We start from the raw sequence: 18,576 nt of genomic DNA on the forward strand, positions 1-18,576 counted from the left end.
TATATATATGCTGTCATATCAAAGCACATGACTGAAATCAGCCAATAATCCCTCCTTATTCCTGCTGAGAAACGAGATTACTTATTAATCTTTTCAAGATAAGAATGAATGAACTAGGGATGAATGCCTTGTTTGCACACTGATTATTTTTCCTCTCCAGCTCGTGTTTTGTTGGGTAATCATTCCAGTAGGACTAAAGAAGTGATGTTCTAATGCTGTTAAACTCAAAATGCAGAAATATTTAAGGTGTAGCTGCTATGTATGTGCTTAAACTCTTGCTGTTTGCCCTCACGCAGATATTGATGTCTGCCAGCCCTTCTAGTACCCAGGCACATATCCTTATATATCAAAAATGCATTCTTTCCTCTCTCTATATATCTCTTGTCTCTCAGCTAATGGTAATGGGCTGTGAAAGACATTTTCTTTCGTGCACGAACCCATTGGTTAGGAACTTGAGGCCACATTTTCTTGTGGTCCTAATGACGTCCTTTATCAACAACAAATTCTGGTCCAACGGCACTGCTCTGAATACTGTGGACCAAGGGTATTTAAAACCAGAAGTGGTCAGATGGGTGAAGTTGAGAGGGGCCTTCTGGGCCATGTCGGGAGGGATGGCCATGTTGTTGAGAACCATCATTTTTATTGTCATCAAGGAAAAACTCAAGCTGTTTGCATTTTCCTTTACTTTTGCAGATGAGGTGTGTTGCCTTCCTCTATCAGCAGCCCTGAGGGTGAACAACGGCTGTGAAACCCAATGCACTGGAAAAGCAGGTCTTTGCTTGCAGCGTGACTCCTACATCCAGACATGGCTTTTTTGTTCTTGATCTCATTACTTGCATAAGCCACGAAGAGTTTTGAGATGGTGTTGGGATAAAGCCAGAACTGCTGGGTGGGATCCGTGAGTTTCCCTGGCAAGAGATTTAACTGTCAAAGGTCTTGGATCACCTCTGATGACAGAAAGACAAGAATTATCTGGGTATGAAAGAGTTAATTGAGTAGAAAAGACAGATCCTGATACAGTTCACATTCAGAAGAAGTACATGAAAGAGTCTGTTTTCTTCCTAGTGTGGTATGACAGCAGATGCTGCTTCCTCAGGTCTTTTTATGAAATGTCACCATTCTCTGGCCCCAACTGTGAGTTTGAGGTCAAATTGTCAGGGTGGGATGCCACTGTATGAACTGAATGACTGCTCATATTCTCCTCCCGTATAGGGCTACGAAACACAAGCATAGCAATTGGCAGGTTTGAAACAGGCAGTGGAAGGTGGTTCTTCACACGCCATGCTCTTGAGCTGTGGAACAGCATTTTGAAAGAAGTACGTGTCCAAAAGGTAACTGGACAAATTAATGGGAGAATAATGTGTTGAGAGTACTCAAACAGAAAGATAGCACCAAATGTTTAGGATCCAGCACATCCAGCCTCAGACGCCAATGTCCTTACATTAGAATGTGACATTTCACTCAAACACTTACATTGAACGGAATAACAGAGTAGCCGGTGGAAATCATCTTGCCTGTTGTGCTGTGAATAACATCATCTCATCTGCTAAACTCTTCCTACTTTCAGACTGGACTTTCCTTAGTGCCTTGTAGAAAATTCCAATATCAACCGCTGCCTCATTTATGGCAGCAATTTAATAAAGCATCTGCCATGAGCAGCATGTATTAAGGTTCAGTGATTACTTCAACATTCAACAATTTGTGTATCAACAATACTAGTAACATGATACACTATTACTAGAGATAAGATACAAACCACATCATTAGTTTTCAGACCACAGAAATGACATTTGACCAGCTAGCTCAAAAGGCTTGGTTAAATATTAGTACATGAACTCACATGAACATAACTGAGCTGAAAAGGATGAAGTCAATGAAGTTCATCAGTTGTTTGCAAGACTCAGCAAATCAACACTTTAGTCTCCAAAAGGGTGAGGAAATTAAGCTGCTAACAGCATTCCTGTGACCTGTACTGTGACTCCACCAACAGTAAATCACTCTATTGCTGCTCTAACCCACCATCTTTGGATAAAGCCAAGATGATTAGCTCTAGACTATGATCAGCATTAGGAAAGAAGAGACCCTTCTTTATTCCAGGCAGAAAAAATGTCAGGAAAAGGGAAAAGTCTGTCCCAGTGTCCCATGGTAAAAGAGAGGCACAGAAGTGAAGTCTGTCCAATTGCCAAGAAGGTGGCTGAGCTTAGCGGGGCTCCTGAGCCGCGGGTCCCAGCTGGCTGCACAGGCAGTGGAGCTCCTCTGGAACCAGCTGCAGAACCACCATGGTGTACAGCAGGTCATGCCAAAGGTCCATGCCCTGCGAGGTGGAGAAGTGAAGGGGCAACTTCATGAGATGTGTCCAACAGAGATGTCATCACCACAGGGCAGACCTATTGAAACTTGGGCTAGGGCCTTAGCCAAAGGCAAAACTGTCATCATTACAAAAGATAAAGAAAAAGATAAAGAAAATATAACTAGAGATAGAGTATATTTACTGAAAACAGTGCATATAGTGAGGAAATCATTACCCCAGCTGTCAATTTAATATTGAAGAGAAATTCAGCAATCATCAAGGAACAAAATATTCGGCTACACTTAGTGCTTTCAAGTAACTACAGTGATAAGAAAGACAGATGAGAAATCATGTTTTAAAAGCTGAAAAAAACAACACCTGATGCTAATGTTGACTGATGTAATGTACAGCTTCACTATGATTTCAGTCCTGCCAGAGGAAGTAGCACAAAAGTAGCAGAGTGTTTTGGGAAGTTCAAGGAGAAAAGCAAGGAAACAGAGCAGCCCTATGAAGTGATCCCACCACAGTGGCACAACCAGCACTGGACTGTTTTAGCAAGAAGATGGTGGTGGAGGAAGATTCTTCACTATGGTGATGCCGCGTCCCTGTTCATTGTGTAGAAAGTCAGGCTACAGCAATTTCCTGTGTATCAGGCAAGAAATCCCTAGAGTGATACAATAGGATGTCCCATATCCTTTGGCTTAAATTTGTTTAGAATAGTGAAAGAGGAGACCTCCAGATATGATTTGTTTTCCTCTCTTGAGAGGTATGAAATACATGACATTTCAAAGAAAAATTGAAAATTAAATATAAAACAATCTGTGGGCCCATACTCTTGCCTTCTTCCTGTGTGACTGTCACTCACATTGAAGGAAATCCCCCAGCAGTGTCCAGGCCAAAGATACAGAGTGACACACAAGTGGTACAGTACAACACATTCTGTTAGTGTTCAATAGCTCAGATGATCCAGCCTCTGGAATAAAAACAAAGTGTAAATAAGAACTAACCTGACACACTGGAAAGCCCATCTGATATTTCACAAGGTCTTGGCGAACAAGTATGTCGGAGTTACCAGTACAAATCGGTTGGCTAAATTTTAAGTAATGAACTCATTTAATCCCTTCTATGTACCATGACCCTTTTCATTGAACCTTTCAATGCACATTGACTCTTCAGACCACAGGCAATCAAGGAAGGACTATGCTTTATTATTTGATCCAAGTGAACTTGAGGAGAACTATAGACCAAGTAATGTTGAAGTCCTGCCTAAAAGTACTTCAGCCTAAATAAAGAAAACTAAAAGAAAAAAAAGAAGAAGAGGGAACATCACCACACTGTCTTTTAATAGCAAAGTGTTTTTCCTAAGTCAGAATCGAGTTTCTCCATGCCCCAGCCTCAGTACTAGATTTACCCCTACGACACTGTGGTTTGTGCCACTATCAGAGGCAGAGTAACTGGTTCAGCTTTCCATGAGTCCATCTGAATACATTTTGTCGACTGCTGCCTTTGGGAAAATGAGGCATTAAGACAGGAAATCATCAGCTCAACCAGCGAGTGCAGATCCTGAATTTTGAATGGGTCACAGGCTACATACTTGCAGGCCATATTGAGAGTGGGCTATAGGTAAAATGTGACCCCAGAAAAGGAGCTCCAAGCAGCACAGGTCTGTCATCGTCATTCCTCGAAGGAGACATATCAGTGGCCAGAGGTCTCGGGTTGCTGCCAGCAGGAAAGCTCAGCACAAAAACCCGGTCAGTAAGGAAGAACTGCCTGGGGGTAGTGAGTAGACAGCATGAAAAGACAATATGTGTCAGAATAAAGGCAGGATGAGGGTGCAGCCTGTGAGCAGCAGGTCTCTAGGGAGAAGGGCAGCAGCTCCACATCTGGGAGCCTGCAGGAGACTGTGGGCTGCAGAGGAGGAAGAAGTGGGGAGAGATACTGGTAGGACATCATCTAGAGCTGACCAGCCACTGAAATGCTTTCCAGGGCAGGTTGTTCTAGGATTGAAACAAGAGCACGAATCCTCCAGCTGAGTGATCTCTTCAATTCCCAGCAGTTTCTGGGAAGATGGTGCCAGAGGCACAGAGCAGATGCTGGCACGTGGAGGGATTGTTCTCCACTGCAGGGCTGCAGCTGGCCCTGAAGCCAAGATGAAGGGGTGACAGTGTTGTAGCCCAAGGAATTACATGCTCACTGCCAATGTAGTTGCAAGTCCACTGTTTTCATATGTAAAGCGTGTGCTCAGACTCAAAACGGGAGACAAACTCCACAGACATAAGCCAGGTATGGCAGTGGATGTGTGGCAGCCCTGCTCTGTGTTATGGTGAGTCCCAGACAACATTATTTTCTTAACACACACTGCTCAGATTCAAGTTAGGATGCCACACCCCATAGTTCGATAATAAGAAGGTTTCACTGTCCCTGGGATCATAAGAGCAGACTTGCTGTGTAAATTCAGGAAGTGACCAAGAAGAATGGAGTGGCTGGCCTCTCTGTTTTCTGTTTTCACCCTCTAGCACATCCAACTGCCTTGTGCCCAGCAGGGAACCTTTTCATCTTGCGACCGTTGGGAGGCACATGATCATGAACATGTTTCAGGGCTGCTAGTCTTTCCTCATAGAAAGAAGGAGGCAGTTGCCTTACGCTTCTTTAGCGTAGCTTAATGTATCAAGCTCATCCTGCAGCAGCAAGACCTTTCCTTCCATAATGTGTGCCTGGAGCATGCTGTGTTGCCAAAGGCAGGTATGAACATGACAGCAGCCCAGTAGAAGTTTTCCTAAGACAGGAGTTAGATGTCAGGATTGTCAGAGTGTTTGGGCAGAAACTCAAGGATAGGCTAGTACTAGGTAAGCAAGAACGCATTCTCAGGGGCACGAGGGCCAGAGTTCGACCTCTGCTCAGCCGAACACTGGGCATTTGTCAATAAGCAGATTTTGACTGTACGCAATGTCACTTCAGAGTACATGTATTAGCTGTCAGCCCTAATCAGGTCTCCAAAGATATGTCTGATAGCACAGGTTGCTATCAGAGTCATGCCTGAAATTGGAACTGTGCTCTCTAAGACAGCATCCATGCAGTTAGCAGCTCCTCGCCCCTCAAGGTTTTGGGGGCCAAGGGCACTGAGTGACACTGAATAGGAAAAGAAGACCACATGAAAGTTAAACCATTGTACCTTGTTCCTTCTGTACTTACCTCATCTGGAGAATGCTCAGTCTGCTTGGAGTTTCCTGGCCTGCCCCATCCCTCCTCTTCACAGACAGAGGCCCCGTGTCTGGTTTCTGTTTTTACAGGAAGGTAAAGAGTTGGCTCAAGAACAGGTTAAAACAGACTCCAGTGACACCTGTATTTTCTTTTGGTTTTGTACAACTGCTGGCTTAGCCATGTCTTGTTCCAATCAACAGGTCCATTTGATAGTTGCTGTGATGAAGAGATCCACTCACCACATGCAACCCTGCATGCTGTTGGAAGGTCAAGGAATCGGTGTGGTCGAGGCACAGAGAATTTCCGAGAAAAATAATGTGGTATTTCCCGCTCATGACGTTTCCTTGACAGGATTGCACCAGGGATACCAGAGGGCGATGTGTCAGCAGAAGAAACTTCTACAAGATCAAGCAGTAAAAGCCAAGCAAGGACCAAATTGTGTTCCTGTTGAAAAAGTTGCTTTTTTATGTGTAGAAAATAGCATGGTATTTTTAAAGTACAAAGATGAAACCTCCAGGAGCTCTGAAGATGGAAATCCATCTAACTGTGCATTGGCAGTAAGTACCTAGTATTTTCAGGTAAGAGAGCTAAGAAATAGCAAATCCCTTCCCAAACCTTGAGTATCCCACCTCCAGGAAGCAGCACTGGGCAGAGCAGCTTGTCCCATAAGTGACTCTTGACTGGGAGGGAATTTTAGTGACTGACTCCCTGGCTGGCTGGAAGACGGTGTGACAGTGGCATTGCAAATAGGCTGAGCGCTGACAGCTGTGTTCCCAGTTCTGTCTCTCAGTAACTATTCCTCTCTCTGCCTGCAGGCCCTTGTGTGTCTGGCAGAATCCAAATCATGGCAAGGATGGCAGGTCCTTGGAGGGCAGCACCACAGAAGAGACATCACAGGGTGTCTGTGAACAGCGCTGTACTGGGGAAACGTATAGTCCAAGAGCAGAGGCAGCGCTTGGTTGCTGCTCAAACATTTCACCTGGAGAGTCCATGAGAAGTTCCAGAGGAAGTAGAGAGGTACAGGGAGAGATGAAATCTCTGTCTTTTGCAGTATTTCCTGGTGGAAAAGAGAAGACAGTAGCAGGTGCTTGAAGATAAGAACACAGGAGAGAACAGAGGAAAGGGAGGTCTGACAGAGGAGAGTCAAGGTGTGAAGTGTCTCATCCAAGTGGTCTGTACAACTGCTTTGGAGCCAACGCAGTTCTGAGGACTTGGACTGCACCTGCAAACCAGGGGATACAAATCAGCCTGGCAACTCCAGCTCTTCAAGCAGGAACCGAGGAGTTCAGCTCCAGAGGAGGATTTTTTTCCCTGGTGCCTCAAGATATTTCTGCCCAGCTGCTCTAACAAGTGATTCTGAAGTCATCCAAGTTTCAGTGCAGTACTATGCGGATAGGTCCACAGCCTTCAGAATGGGCTCCTCATTCTTTACATAGATACATAGATTGTTGTGTTTGCAGTACTGCAGCAGAGGACAAGCATGTAGCCAACAGTAATATGCAGAAGACAAGTGTGCTATGAAAGTATGACAAGATTGGTTAATACAAGGTTTGTTAATGATTAATGTTTGTCTTTCTGATGTTACAGTGCTATAAGGCTGACGTTGAAGAAGCTGTTCATGCAAGTTTGTTGGCAGCAAGTGGTATTTTTCTAATTAGTATGTTTAACCCAGAGGAAAGGAGAGCAGCCATTGGTTACATTTGCACCGTTATTTTTGCTGTAGGCTTCATAAAGTGAGTCTTCCAAGATGCAGCTTCAGCCCCTCTTGATCCCACAGCCCTGTTCCATGTTGCCATGGAAGCCCTGGGAGCCACAGTAATTTTCTTGCTGGTGTGCATTGTCTGCCTCCTTGTGCGCTCAGTGTGGGGGGAGATATCTGAATCGGGGCAGCTGCCTCTTGGCCCGTTTCCTTTGCCCCTCATAGGACACATGTTGCAGCTGAAGAGCAACTTGCCCAGGCAAGCGGATGTAACTTAAAAGCAATGTCATTTTTTTGTAAAATTGTTTCTGTTCAGGAAGAAATATGGTCCTATATTCAGAGTCGGTTTGGGCTCAGTACACGCAGTGATGTCGTACGGACCCTTGGAAAACCGAGGCTGTGAGAACAATAAACTCCCAATCGATCTGGAACTTGTATGGGATCTGCTACTTCAGCTAGATCCCTACAAGTTGATGGGACCTAATGGGATTCATCCAAGGGTGCTTAAAGAGCTGCCTAATGTCATAGCGAGACCTGTCTCTGTGATTTTTCTACGCTGTTGGGAATCTGGAAAGGTCCCAGAAGACTGGAAGCTGGCAAACATTGTCCCAGTCTACAAGAAGGTTAACAGGGATGACCCCAGCAACTACAGGCAAGATGTTCATCACACAGCTGTGTAAACACGCAATGCAGTGGGTGAGCAATCGTCTGACGGGCGGGCTTAAAGGGTTCTAGTAAATGGGGTTATGTCGGGCTGACGACCAGTCACTAGCGGAGTTCCGCAGGGATCCATCTTGGGGCCAGCACTCTTCAATGTCTTCATAAATGACTTAGACACAGGACTTGAGGGATTGCTTAGTAAGTTTGCTGATGACCCAAAATTGGGGGCAGCTGTTGACACTCTAGAGGGCAGAGAGGCCCTGCAGAGGGATCTGGAGAAACAGGAGAACTGGGCAATCACCAGCCGCATGAAGTTTAGCAAGGGCAAGTGCCGTATTTTGCTCCTGGGAAATGGCAACCCTGGCTGTACATACAGACTGAGGGATGAGATGCTGGAAATCAGCTCCATGGAGAAGGATCTGGGGGTTCTGGTTGACAGCAAGTTGAACATGAGCCATCAGTGTGTCCTAGCAGCCAAGAGGGCCAACCGTGTCCTGGGGCGCATCCAGCACAGCATTGCCAGCTGGGCGAGGGAGGTGACTGTCCCGTTCTGCTCTGCACTGGTGCGGCCTCACCTGGAGCACTGGGTGCAGTTCTGGGCAACATAGGATAACAAAGTTATTAAGCTACTAGAGAGTGTCCAGAAGAGGGCTATGAAGTTGGTGAAGGGTTTGGAGAGGAAGCCGTATGAGGAGCGGCTCATGTCACTTGGTTTGCTCAGCTTAGAGGAGACCTCATTGCAGTCTACAGCTTCCGCATAAGGGGAGGAGGAAGGGTAGGCACCATATTCTTCTCTTTAGTGACCAATGAGAGAACGTGAGGGAATGGCAGGAAGATGTGCCAGGGGAGGTTTAGTTTGGACATGAGAAAAAGGTTCTTCACCCAGAGGGTGGTGGAGCACTGGAACAGGCTCCCCAGGGAGGTGTCACAGCTCCAATCCTGACGGTATTCAAGAAGAGACTGGACAATGCCTTCAAACACATGGTGTGATCTGTGGGGTTGTCATATGAGTTGGACTCAATGATCCTTGTGGGTCCTTCTTTCCAATTCAGGACAATCTATGATTCTTAGAGAGAATGGAAATTTTATAGGTCATTGGCCAGCTCAGTCTTCAAGCCATAATACATGTCACATAAATGAGTGAAATGAAACAGTCTGAAAGATACAAGACCTGGAAGGCATTTGGGAGAATAAGCTTTGTGGAGGCAGGTTTTTGAATAACAGGTGTTCTTCTGGGATATCAGAAAAAGCAACCAATCTGTGTGCTACTTCTTTATTTTGCAATATAAATTGTGATTTCGCAAGTATTCATTATAATTTACAGGAGAGGACCCATCTGCCCAGTCATTAATAAACTCCATCCCCACCAGAGGAGACAGTATGTGTTGGGGCACGAATACAGTAGATGATCATCCTCTATCAGAAAAAAACCCCCGCTGTTAATGCTTACATTTATAAATTGGTCACAAACAAGCTGAAAATAGAGAGGACAGAGGTACCTCAAGCAAAATTTGTGGAAACCCTGAAGGACAAGCCTCTGTTCCTGCTGTGCTGAGAGGATGCAGTGAGAGGGACAGCAGCAGCAGGGCTCTCCGAGCACCGGTCCACACTCCCTGACAGGTCGGGATGTCAGGAGCCAGCCAGGAACCTGAGGTAGGTGAGTCAGTGCAGAGGAGAGCCTGTATGATTTTGCACAGGGAGCTGTCTCCTTCGGGATGCTATTGCCTACTCTGTCTCTGCCTAGAGCTGGCTGTGGTGACTGTAAAAGCAACACACAATTTTCTTTCCTAAACACCTTTCCTTCCAGAAAGTATCTAGCAAATGATCTGCGTGTTACAGTCTCAGCAGACTGGGAAATCACTATCATTCAAGCAGAGATTTTGTGAGTTTGGGAGCTGTCAACTGTCTTCACTTGGCTAACGTGGAAGAAAAGAGACCTCATAAGGTCGGGGAATATTTGCCAGAGCACCGGCTATAGGGGAAATATCAATGTCCTTGTGATCCACAGTGGGCTTCAAGGTAAAGTTCTGCAGGATGGCCGTTAAAAATATGAATATCTCCATCCGGGCCAGACCTTCTCCTGCACAGACGCGTTTTCCTGCAAGCAAAAAATAATAAAAAGTGAGGTGACCGTGGAGTATTTTGCTGGTAACTTATTTTTAACCACTGCTCCATCAAAGTTCACACATCTCGGAATGGAGAGGCAGCGCTGCCGCATTTTGGGGAGGCAAATGAGTGAAACTAGGGCTAAGTGTCCAGAACAATGAGAGTGCTTAGTGGGCAAAGGCAGTTTGAAGGTGTCAGGGCTTCAAGCTGCCCAGAAATGATGAGTATAACAGATCACCAGACATCGCTGTATTGACTGTGGTGAGGGAGGCACTAAAATCTTCAGAGAGATTCTAGGAGAGGATAGTCCAAGGTCTGAAATAGAGAGAGGTCTTACCTGCAGAAAATGGCATGAAGTAGTCACTCTTTCTAAAGGTCCCATTTGCATTCAGAAAATGTCCTGGGTCAAATTTTTCCGGATTTGGAAATTCCTTGCTGTTATGTAAGACAGAACTTAGCACTGGGAATATCATTGTATCCTGAGTTAAGAAAGAGAATAAAACGGAGACATGCTAAAGCAAAGCAGCATTTGGAAATTCCCAGAGCTGAATAGAAGGGTAGTCAGAGTTGAATCAGCTTCAAATGAATACTTAATGAATACATGTAGGTGAAAAAATAGAAAGCTCTATCTTCTCCTCACATAGAGGATGAAAAGGCTCAATAAATCTTTTTTTTCCTTTTCTTTTTTTTTTTTTTCCTAAGTACAATGGGAGGGCCTTAATAAATTCCAGAATACCTTTCCAAACAAAACTCTTTATCTCCTTTCATTGTTTTTGAAAATTGAACACCATACAATGAATAGAACATGTTATTGTTTGCAGGAGATTATGACATTTCTCGGACACAGTGGTACAGACCTTGGGGATAAAATAGTCTCTGAACTTGATGTCTTTGGTCACACTTCGTGGGACATTAAATGGTAGGAAATCAATAAATCTCTGGATTTCGTGGGCCACAGCATCTGTGTAGGGCATCCGGCTCCGATCTGCCATGCAGGGGCTTCGGTCTCGGCCAATCACACAGTCAATCTCCTTTTGCATTCTCTCTGTTAGGAGAGAACTAAGTGTTAAATGGACAAGTTGTCCATCTCTTTGACTAAATCTCTCCCCATATCTACAGCAAAACTTGCTTTTAGAGCAGCAGGAATATATGACTATACTTACTACTGATATCTCTTTCCTGTGAGTATAACCAAGACTAATAGATATTTTCACACTGCAAATATATTTTTCCTTGGGATAGGGAACATTGCCAAATATGGTGGTGACAGGAATTGTCCAAATGAATCCCAGGACCTCTTAAAAAGTTTAAATTCTTCATTTCCTTTTATGTTACCTGCCATCTCTGGGTATTTCTGGAGAATCAGAAGTCCATATCTCAGTGTGATGCTGGTGGTCCCTGTTCCTGCAAGGAACAAGTCGAGTGTGGTTCTGCTCAAGGTCTCAGTGGTGAATTCTGAGTGACTGTTCCCTTTCTCCTGGAGGAAGATTTGGAAGAATGTTTAGAATGACACAGCTAAGCAGTTTGTTTAAACTGGAAATCTCTGTTCCCATAATGTATGTTTTTAAACCCATTGAGTGTCCTTCCAAAGACATGACACTCTCCAGCATGTATGGTACTTCTACTAAACAATATTACGAACTATTTTGTGTGTGGGAGGTGCATTGAATTAGATCAACCAGATCTTCAGCTTTCCTAACTTCAGCTAATGCTGTTAATTCTGCCTTGAAAATATCTTGGTAAGGAAACAGAGAGGCTAGAATGAAGCTGATGTGCCAAGAAAAGGAAGTTCCCCTCTGTATATGCAAAAGCCCTGTGCCCTGCCACAACTGAAAAGAAGCTGGGATTCAAGCAGTGGTTTTGTTAGAATCCAAGAAATCTCTTGCTCTTACATTACCTGATGCATTTTGTTAAGAAAAGCATCAATAAAATCACGAGGACAAGTGGGATCCAGGGTTTGCTGGTGTTCTGCTATGATTCTTAGAACAAATTGATCAAGTTTTGCAATATTTTCAATCAATTTTTGATGAGGCCCAGGTAAATAGTCCATGACAGTTGGGAAGAAATTGTATAGCTGTAAGAATAAAATGATGGAAAAGCACATTCTGATTAATGTGGATACAATACAATATTCCCCTAACTGTAACTATGAAAATGGGGCAAGTGAACACTTTTGGAAGAGTAGGTCTGTATTATTCAACTGGATTTTAATGCCTTTTACTTTCTGGTTTCACTCTGTTCAAGTATAGGCTTCACTGGAGCAACTTTTGCAATGATATCGATCTTTGGACATAAAATAGCAATTCCATAAGTTGAGAAGAAACAACTGGAACAGGGTATTTAACCGCCTTTTTTGTTTTCAAAAAATTTCTCCCAGTTTAGGTAAATCCATTCCAATATAACATAAATAACATGGATAAATATTTATCAATACATTATTATAATCATTTACACGTTTATTATTTGAATGAAACTATACACACCTGTGCTTGTACAGAGGACAGGAGCTCATTGTTTTCATCCAGCAAGTCAATTAAAGTTAAAAACTTTTCATCCTTGTAGTCAAACCGATCCCCAAAGATGATGGAGCAGATGATGTTGGAAACAGCGTGGACTAGGAAGTTGGCAGGGTTGAGGGGTTGCTCTGGAACAACAACAACAAAGGGTATCTTGCTTTCAGTATTTCAGGCATCATCCCCTTCTCTGACACTGCAGGGAAGTTTTGCATCCTCCTGAGACCCAGAGTTTTGGAATCCTTTGAAAGGATGGTGAAGGCTTATCTAATTTCTTCTTTTTTGCTTGAAGTGACCTAACTTCCCTGTTTGAATGGTTTCAGTGTCTCTTTTGTCCTGTTCTCAGGTCACTGGTCTGAGTGGCTTGGTTCCTCTTCAACTGACACATGCCTGTCCCCCTTATAGACTGCCTATTAGAAATGGCCTAATGATTCCCACCAAACCCCAGTGAAACCATAAGGACTTTGCCTGAGCCCTGTCCTTAGGTTATCACAACTTGTTTGTGAACTCTAATACCGTAATGTCAGCTGTGTAACCCTATCCTAGGGATTCCAGTGATCAAGGTCTAGTTTTGATAGCACAGCTACATAAGCTTCTAAGAAGAGAACTACAGTGTGAGAAAAAAAGAAAATAAAGGAATTGGATCCAAAAAGAAAGAGAGGAAAAGTTTAATTGCAGGCAATGATAGAGTTCATCTCAAGGTTTCAAGAGGAGAAACAACAACATGAAAAGGGTTAAAATCCTAAAAGAAAAACAAGGAGTCAGAAAATGGCAACTTGTCAGCACCGATGCCTCCCTGGCCGTTGAGGACTCAGCAGATGTCTCATCAGAGCTGGTATGTTCATGCTGAGCCTAGTAGATAACTAGTCCTAGCTATTAATGTTTCTTATTTGCATTAAGAGTAAATAAGGGCTTTATACTTTTCGGTTATATGTATTGTGCTTGCAAAGCTTTTCAGTACACAGTAAAAGATGGTGTAACAAGGTGAGGCAGAGATGAAGGCTTTCAGTAGGCCTTAGGAAAGACAGTGTTCCTGTGCTAGTGAAAAGATCCGAGCAATGGAGGTGAGAGTGTTTTCCCTGCTTTGTAGTAGGAATGTTTATCTGAAACCAGACTAAATCTTCTAGTGGCTCATAGGAGACAGTGACCCTTCAGCATCCTTTGACATCCATCTGCTTTTTCCCCTTGGCAGAATAAGCTCACACTGTGGAAAGAAAGCCTGTGTTCCGGGCCGGTACTGTGCCACTCTCAGGGGAAATGCTTGGAAGTAACATTGTCTTATATATTATGAGAAAATGCATCACACCATGCCTTCAAAAGCAGCTTATAGTCCCTCTTCCCATTGCACGCCCCCACTGACACTGGGAGGTTATGTGGCAGTGTCCAGCCCCATCTCCATGGCTGAATTGCACTAAACCCTCAGCTTCGGGGCCAAGCCATTCCCTTTACCACTTCCTGTCTTGTTCCTCAAGCAGAACAGGATAAGGCCTGCTTCCCAACACTAGTCTTCCATATTTATCCCTCCTTAATGTCCCAGAGCCTTTGACTGACTCACATCCAGCAGTGACAACTTTGCCTATTGGAGCAGGGAGCAGAAAGAGCAGCCACATGTCCACTTCTTGGGTCATAGATTTGGTCAAACAGCCTCTAAGAGTCAGTCTGAAGATGGAAGAGTATTTGCCTGAAACATTCGCCATCAGGGACTAGGAGAACCGAAGCCCCGGCAGAAAGAACAGACGGATAATGACTTGGAGAGAGGCCTGAGGAGAAGAATTGTGTTGCACAGGTCTCTCCGACCCCGGGGGCTACAAGTGACAATGGCTGTTGTATGGACTTCACCTGCTGCCTCAGCCAAACTAACCACCACCTCCTCCCTGAAACAAAGGCCAATGAAGAAGAGTATGCCCAGAAGCTTGTCAAGGGTCCTGAGGTCACCCAACGGGCCAGGAAGACACCCCTGAATGAGAGGCAACGCAGGCGCAGTTTGGCCCTGGCAAGCAAAGCGGGGACTTTTTGGTCCTGTGCAGTTAAGCCTGGATTGTGAAACAACGGCAGAGATTGGCCTCAAACAATGGGAGCAAGGTGGAGTGAAGAAACATAAAAGATGACTCCCAACTGGACATTGTTAAGATCTTCCCACCGGAGGAACCCAGATCACAATGCAAGACCGACAGGACTATACAGGACTGGAGACCAGAGGGACGCCTTTGCGATTCAGTGGTGGTAATCAAAATCCTCATTTCTACCTTTTTCTTTTTTCTTTTTCTTTTTCTTTTTCATTTTCATTTTCTTTTTCTTTTTCTTTTTCTTTTTCTTTTTCTTTTTCTTTTTCTTTTTCTTTTTCTTTTTTCTTTTTCTTTTTCTTTCCCTTTTCTCTACACTCTTGCTATTGCGTGCCACTTTACAGGCAAAATAATAAAGCAACACTGTTTCATTGAATTATAACACCTTGGCATTTTGGTCGCTTAACTTTGTGCTTTGAGATCAAGGTAAATGAACCATCACAAGTCCATCACTGAATAGACTGTGACAGAGCACTAAACCCCTCATTGTCTCATTGCAGACATGCAGGGTTTCCCAGCACGTACAAACTCCATGTCCTACCACGTGTGTTCCTGATCCGCTCCACCAGAAAATGAGCTTCCTCCTGGATTCGCTGCTCAATGCTCTTCCTCCCCATCCCAAAATCGCGCAGGGTGGTGAGTGTAAACCGTCGGAGCTGCTTCCAGGTCTCCCCATTGCTGGTCACAACACCTGACACAGGAAGGAAAAATAGACCTCCATGAGGAAACAGTGTTTGTGGTTTTGTTTGCCCTGAATGGGATGCTACACAGTAAGTGCTCAACATGCAAAGACACCTCTTTGTGAAGTTACACTGCAATTGCTATATGCGCAGAAATGTAACTTCTCTGCAATTCTGCTGGTGTCAAATCTGATCCATATGTCACAGCATATGGATCAATTTATTCCCAGAATAAGAAAAACTAGGTTAGGATGTAAACAAGAAGGTAACACTGGTACTGAAATGATCTTGACCACAAGCATATGGAATAAGTACTGTCTACCCAGATAAATGCCATCCTGGGAAATACCAGGGTGAATAACCTCAGGGCCTAATCTTGAATGTGGCCCTTGCTGGCACAGCCTATGTTATTGCATCTTTGTAGCGCTGTGGACTTTCATTCTGCTGGTTCCTTAGCTGTACATTTATTGTCAATATTTTTAAAATGGGAGAATAAACATAAGATCTTAGAGGCACATTTAATGAACTAAGTTTTAGCCAGAATTTGGAGCATGCTGAAAATAGAAATTCACTCAGTGAAGCCAACCTGGGACCTTGGGTTTTTCTCCAGGGGTCCCATTTACTCAAGGATCCAAGTAAAGAGTTGGGCATTTAGTCTTTTACTGCATTTGTATGAATTCATGTGGTTTATAAAATTCACCATTCCCTGTTCCACTGCCCTCTCAGCTTTCTTCCTGAAACACTGAAGGATGAGCTTTCTATGCACTGTATGCTCACATTGCCAGGGCCATACCTTTTTCTTTTAAGATTCTTTTAGTCAGTGGTAAATTGCCTCTTCCACTAAAGTCATCTCCCTGATCAATCAGAGCTTCCTTCACCACATCGTAACCATACAGCACCACAACCTTTTGTGGGCCTAAAGATACAGTGAAGACAGAACCATACTCCTTGCTGAGCTGTAGGAAAGAGGAACACAGAGAACAACATGTCTGAATGTTAATCACATGAAAAGAAGTTTGAAGGGATGGGGTTGGGGGGGTGATGCCACTGTCCCAACATCGCTGACATGTGACACCAATTAGCAGCAGCGCAGAGATCTTTCAACTGTGAATTACAGCCAGGGGTAGAGTAAATAGTGCAAGAATTAGGGGAGATGAATGAAAAGGTGAGGTGTTAAGTCCAAATCCCAGAAAAGAACATAGTTCTTCAGGGGGCTGAGAATGCCTTTTGTGGATAACAGATAACAGAGGCTCAAAAGCAAGTGCTTAAAGGGATTTTGATCACAAAGACACCACAGCTGTCTGGCAATGGGGCCAGTATATGAGCAGAGAGTCCCTGCATCCTTGGACTACTCATGTTGCCTCATTTCCCAGGCATCTGCTTTTGGCTACAACTGCAGAAAGGGTCTTGGTGTGACCTGGAACACTTCTTCTCCTGCTCATTCTGGAAGAGCAAACTAGCTATAGTCCCAGGTGTTTTATTGTGGGAAACTGAATCACCCAGACGACTGAAACAAAGCAGAGGGTGCTCATGATTCTCAATGTTCACAAGCACCAGGGCAAAAAGGAGCTTGTATGGGTACGTGTGCAGCTGATGACACACACAGTGATGTCAGCCACCACCACAAGTTTGCTCTACAGAACCCAGTGACACTTGCCATACCCACCCATCTGCCCCAATCCCCTCACAATCCCCATAGGAACAGACACACCAGCTGAACTCCCTCCACCTGTCCCCTCCCAGGCCTTGCAGCACACAGGTTTTGTTTGACAGATGGGTGACATCAGCCAGGGGAGGGGAGGGAATGGACAGCACAATTCACCTCCAACCTGTTCTGCTTCAAACCCTTCACTCACTTCTTCTAGTGCCAGGAGATCCTCCCTATCTGCTGGGGATCAGAGGCAGCACAATGGAGCAGGGTCCTACCCAAAAAAGGTCCAGGCCATCTTACCAGCATGGTGAGGAGTTGGGTAGAGGATTAGGATAGTGAATATTGCAATAGCATCAGTGCCTTGATTGCAAATCCATGGCAAATTGCAGTACTGCCTTGAGGTCAGCAGAGGACTCATTTTGAGCATGATTACTGCAAATATCTAGACTTGGACTTGCAATATATATTCTTAGATGTAGACGTAGATTTATAGATTATTGCAATATATAGACTTGAAAAGCATGTGTTTCTGGGAAATCTTTTGTTTCTATTTCAGTCTGGCATTTGGCCAATGGAATTTAAGCTTGTGAATTAAGCTGATACTCTCCTGTAAGTCTTTGATTCACATGCAGTGGAGACAACACAGAAAGAAGTAGACAGCCCCTTACCTTCTTCAAGCTTTCAGGCAAGTTTGACAGGTTCAGCTGGAGGATGTTTCCAACAATGGGGAGCGTGGTAGGACCAGGAGGCTGCTTCTGTTTTTGTGATGTGCTTCTCCATGTGGTAAAGAGAAGAAGGCATGAGATGCAGACCAGCAAGAAAATAGTGGTCGTTCCCAGAAGCTCCATGGTGGCTCGAGGGTGAGAAGTCAAGTGTCAGAAGAGCCTGATGTTGGATCTGTAGATCCCTGCTTATTTATATGCTGTCATATCAAAGCACATGACTGAAATCAGCCAACAGTCCCTCCTTATTCCTGATGAGAAACGAGATTACTTATTAATCTTTTCAAGATAAGAATGAATAAACTAGGGACGAACGCCTTGTTTGCACACTGATTATTTTACCTCTCCAGCTTGTGTTTTGTTGGGTAATCATTCCAGTAGGACTAGAGAAGTAATGTTCTGATGCTGTTAAACAAACTCAAAATGCAGAAATATTTAAGGTGTAGCTGCTATGTATGTGCTTAAACTCTTGCTGTTTGCCCACATGCATAGATTGACGTCTGCCAGCCCTTCTAGTACCCAGGCACATATCCTTATATATCAAAAATGTATTCTTTTCTCTCTCTCTATATCTCTTATTTGTCTCTCAGCTAATGGTAATGGGCTGTGAAAGACATTTTCTTTCCCGCATGAACCCATTGGTTAAGAACTTGAGGCCACATTCTCTCGTGGTCCTAATGACGTCCTTTATGAGCAACAAATTCTGGTCCAAGGGCAATGCTCTGAATACTGTGGACCAAGTGTATTTAAAACCAGAAGTGGTCAGATGGGTGAAGTTGAGAGGGGCCTTCTGGGCCATGTCGGGATGGATGGCCATATTGTTGAGAACCATCATTTTTATTGTCATCAAGGAAAAACTCAAGCTGTTTGCATTTTCCTTCACTTTTGCAGATGAGGTGCGTTGCCTTCTTCTATCAGCAGCCCTGAGGGTGAAGAATGGCTGTGAAACCCAATGCACTGGAAAAGCAGGTCTTTGCTTGCAGCGTGACTC

The 18,576-nt window shown here is 44.2% G+C and overlaps 1 protein-coding gene across 1 annotated transcript; it reads right to left on the reverse strand.

Moving 5' to 3' along the window:
• Nucleotides 1–9,109: 9,109 nt before the first annotated feature.
• Nucleotides 9,110–17,822, reverse strand: LOC135579766 (cytochrome P450 2H2-like). Its single transcript, XM_065067309.1, has 9 exons — nt 17,532–17,822; nt 16,006–16,168; nt 15,074–15,223; nt 12,440–12,600; nt 11,854–12,030; nt 11,292–11,433; nt 10,814–11,001; nt 10,294–10,435; nt 9,110–9,948 (listed from the first exon to the last, which is right to left on the reverse strand). The coding sequence occupies exons 1-9, from the start codon at nt 17,709–17,711 to the stop codon at nt 9,767–9,769; spliced, it is 1,485 nt and encodes a 494-aa protein (XP_064923381.1). The 5' UTR covers nt 17,712–17,822; the 3' UTR covers nt 9,110–9,766.
• Between the last annotated feature and the right edge of the window lie 754 nt (nt 17,823–18,576).

The sequence above is a fragment of the Columba livia genome, chromosome 6 (assembly GCF_036013475.1).
Source record: "Columba livia isolate bColLiv1 breed racing homer chromosome 6, bColLiv1.pat.W.v2, whole genome shotgun sequence".
NCBI classification, from domain to species: Eukaryota; Metazoa; Chordata; class Aves; order Columbiformes; family Columbidae; genus Columba; species Columba livia.

Excerpts from the sequence above, each read along its gene's own strand:
- LOC135579766 (XM_065067309.1), bottom strand. The coding sequence starts at position 17,711 with ATGGAGCTTCTGGGAACGACCACTATTTTCTTGCTGGTCTGCATCTCA. Across the intron at positions 16,169-17,531 it reads TGCCTGAAAGCTTGAAGAAG|CTCAGCAAGGAGTATGGTTC; the intron begins GTAAGGGGCTGT and ends TCTTTCCTACAG. Across the intron at positions 12,601-15,073 it reads GCGGATCAGGAACACACGTG|AGCAACCCCTCAACCCTGCC; the intron begins GTAGGACATGGA and ends TTGTTGTTCCAG.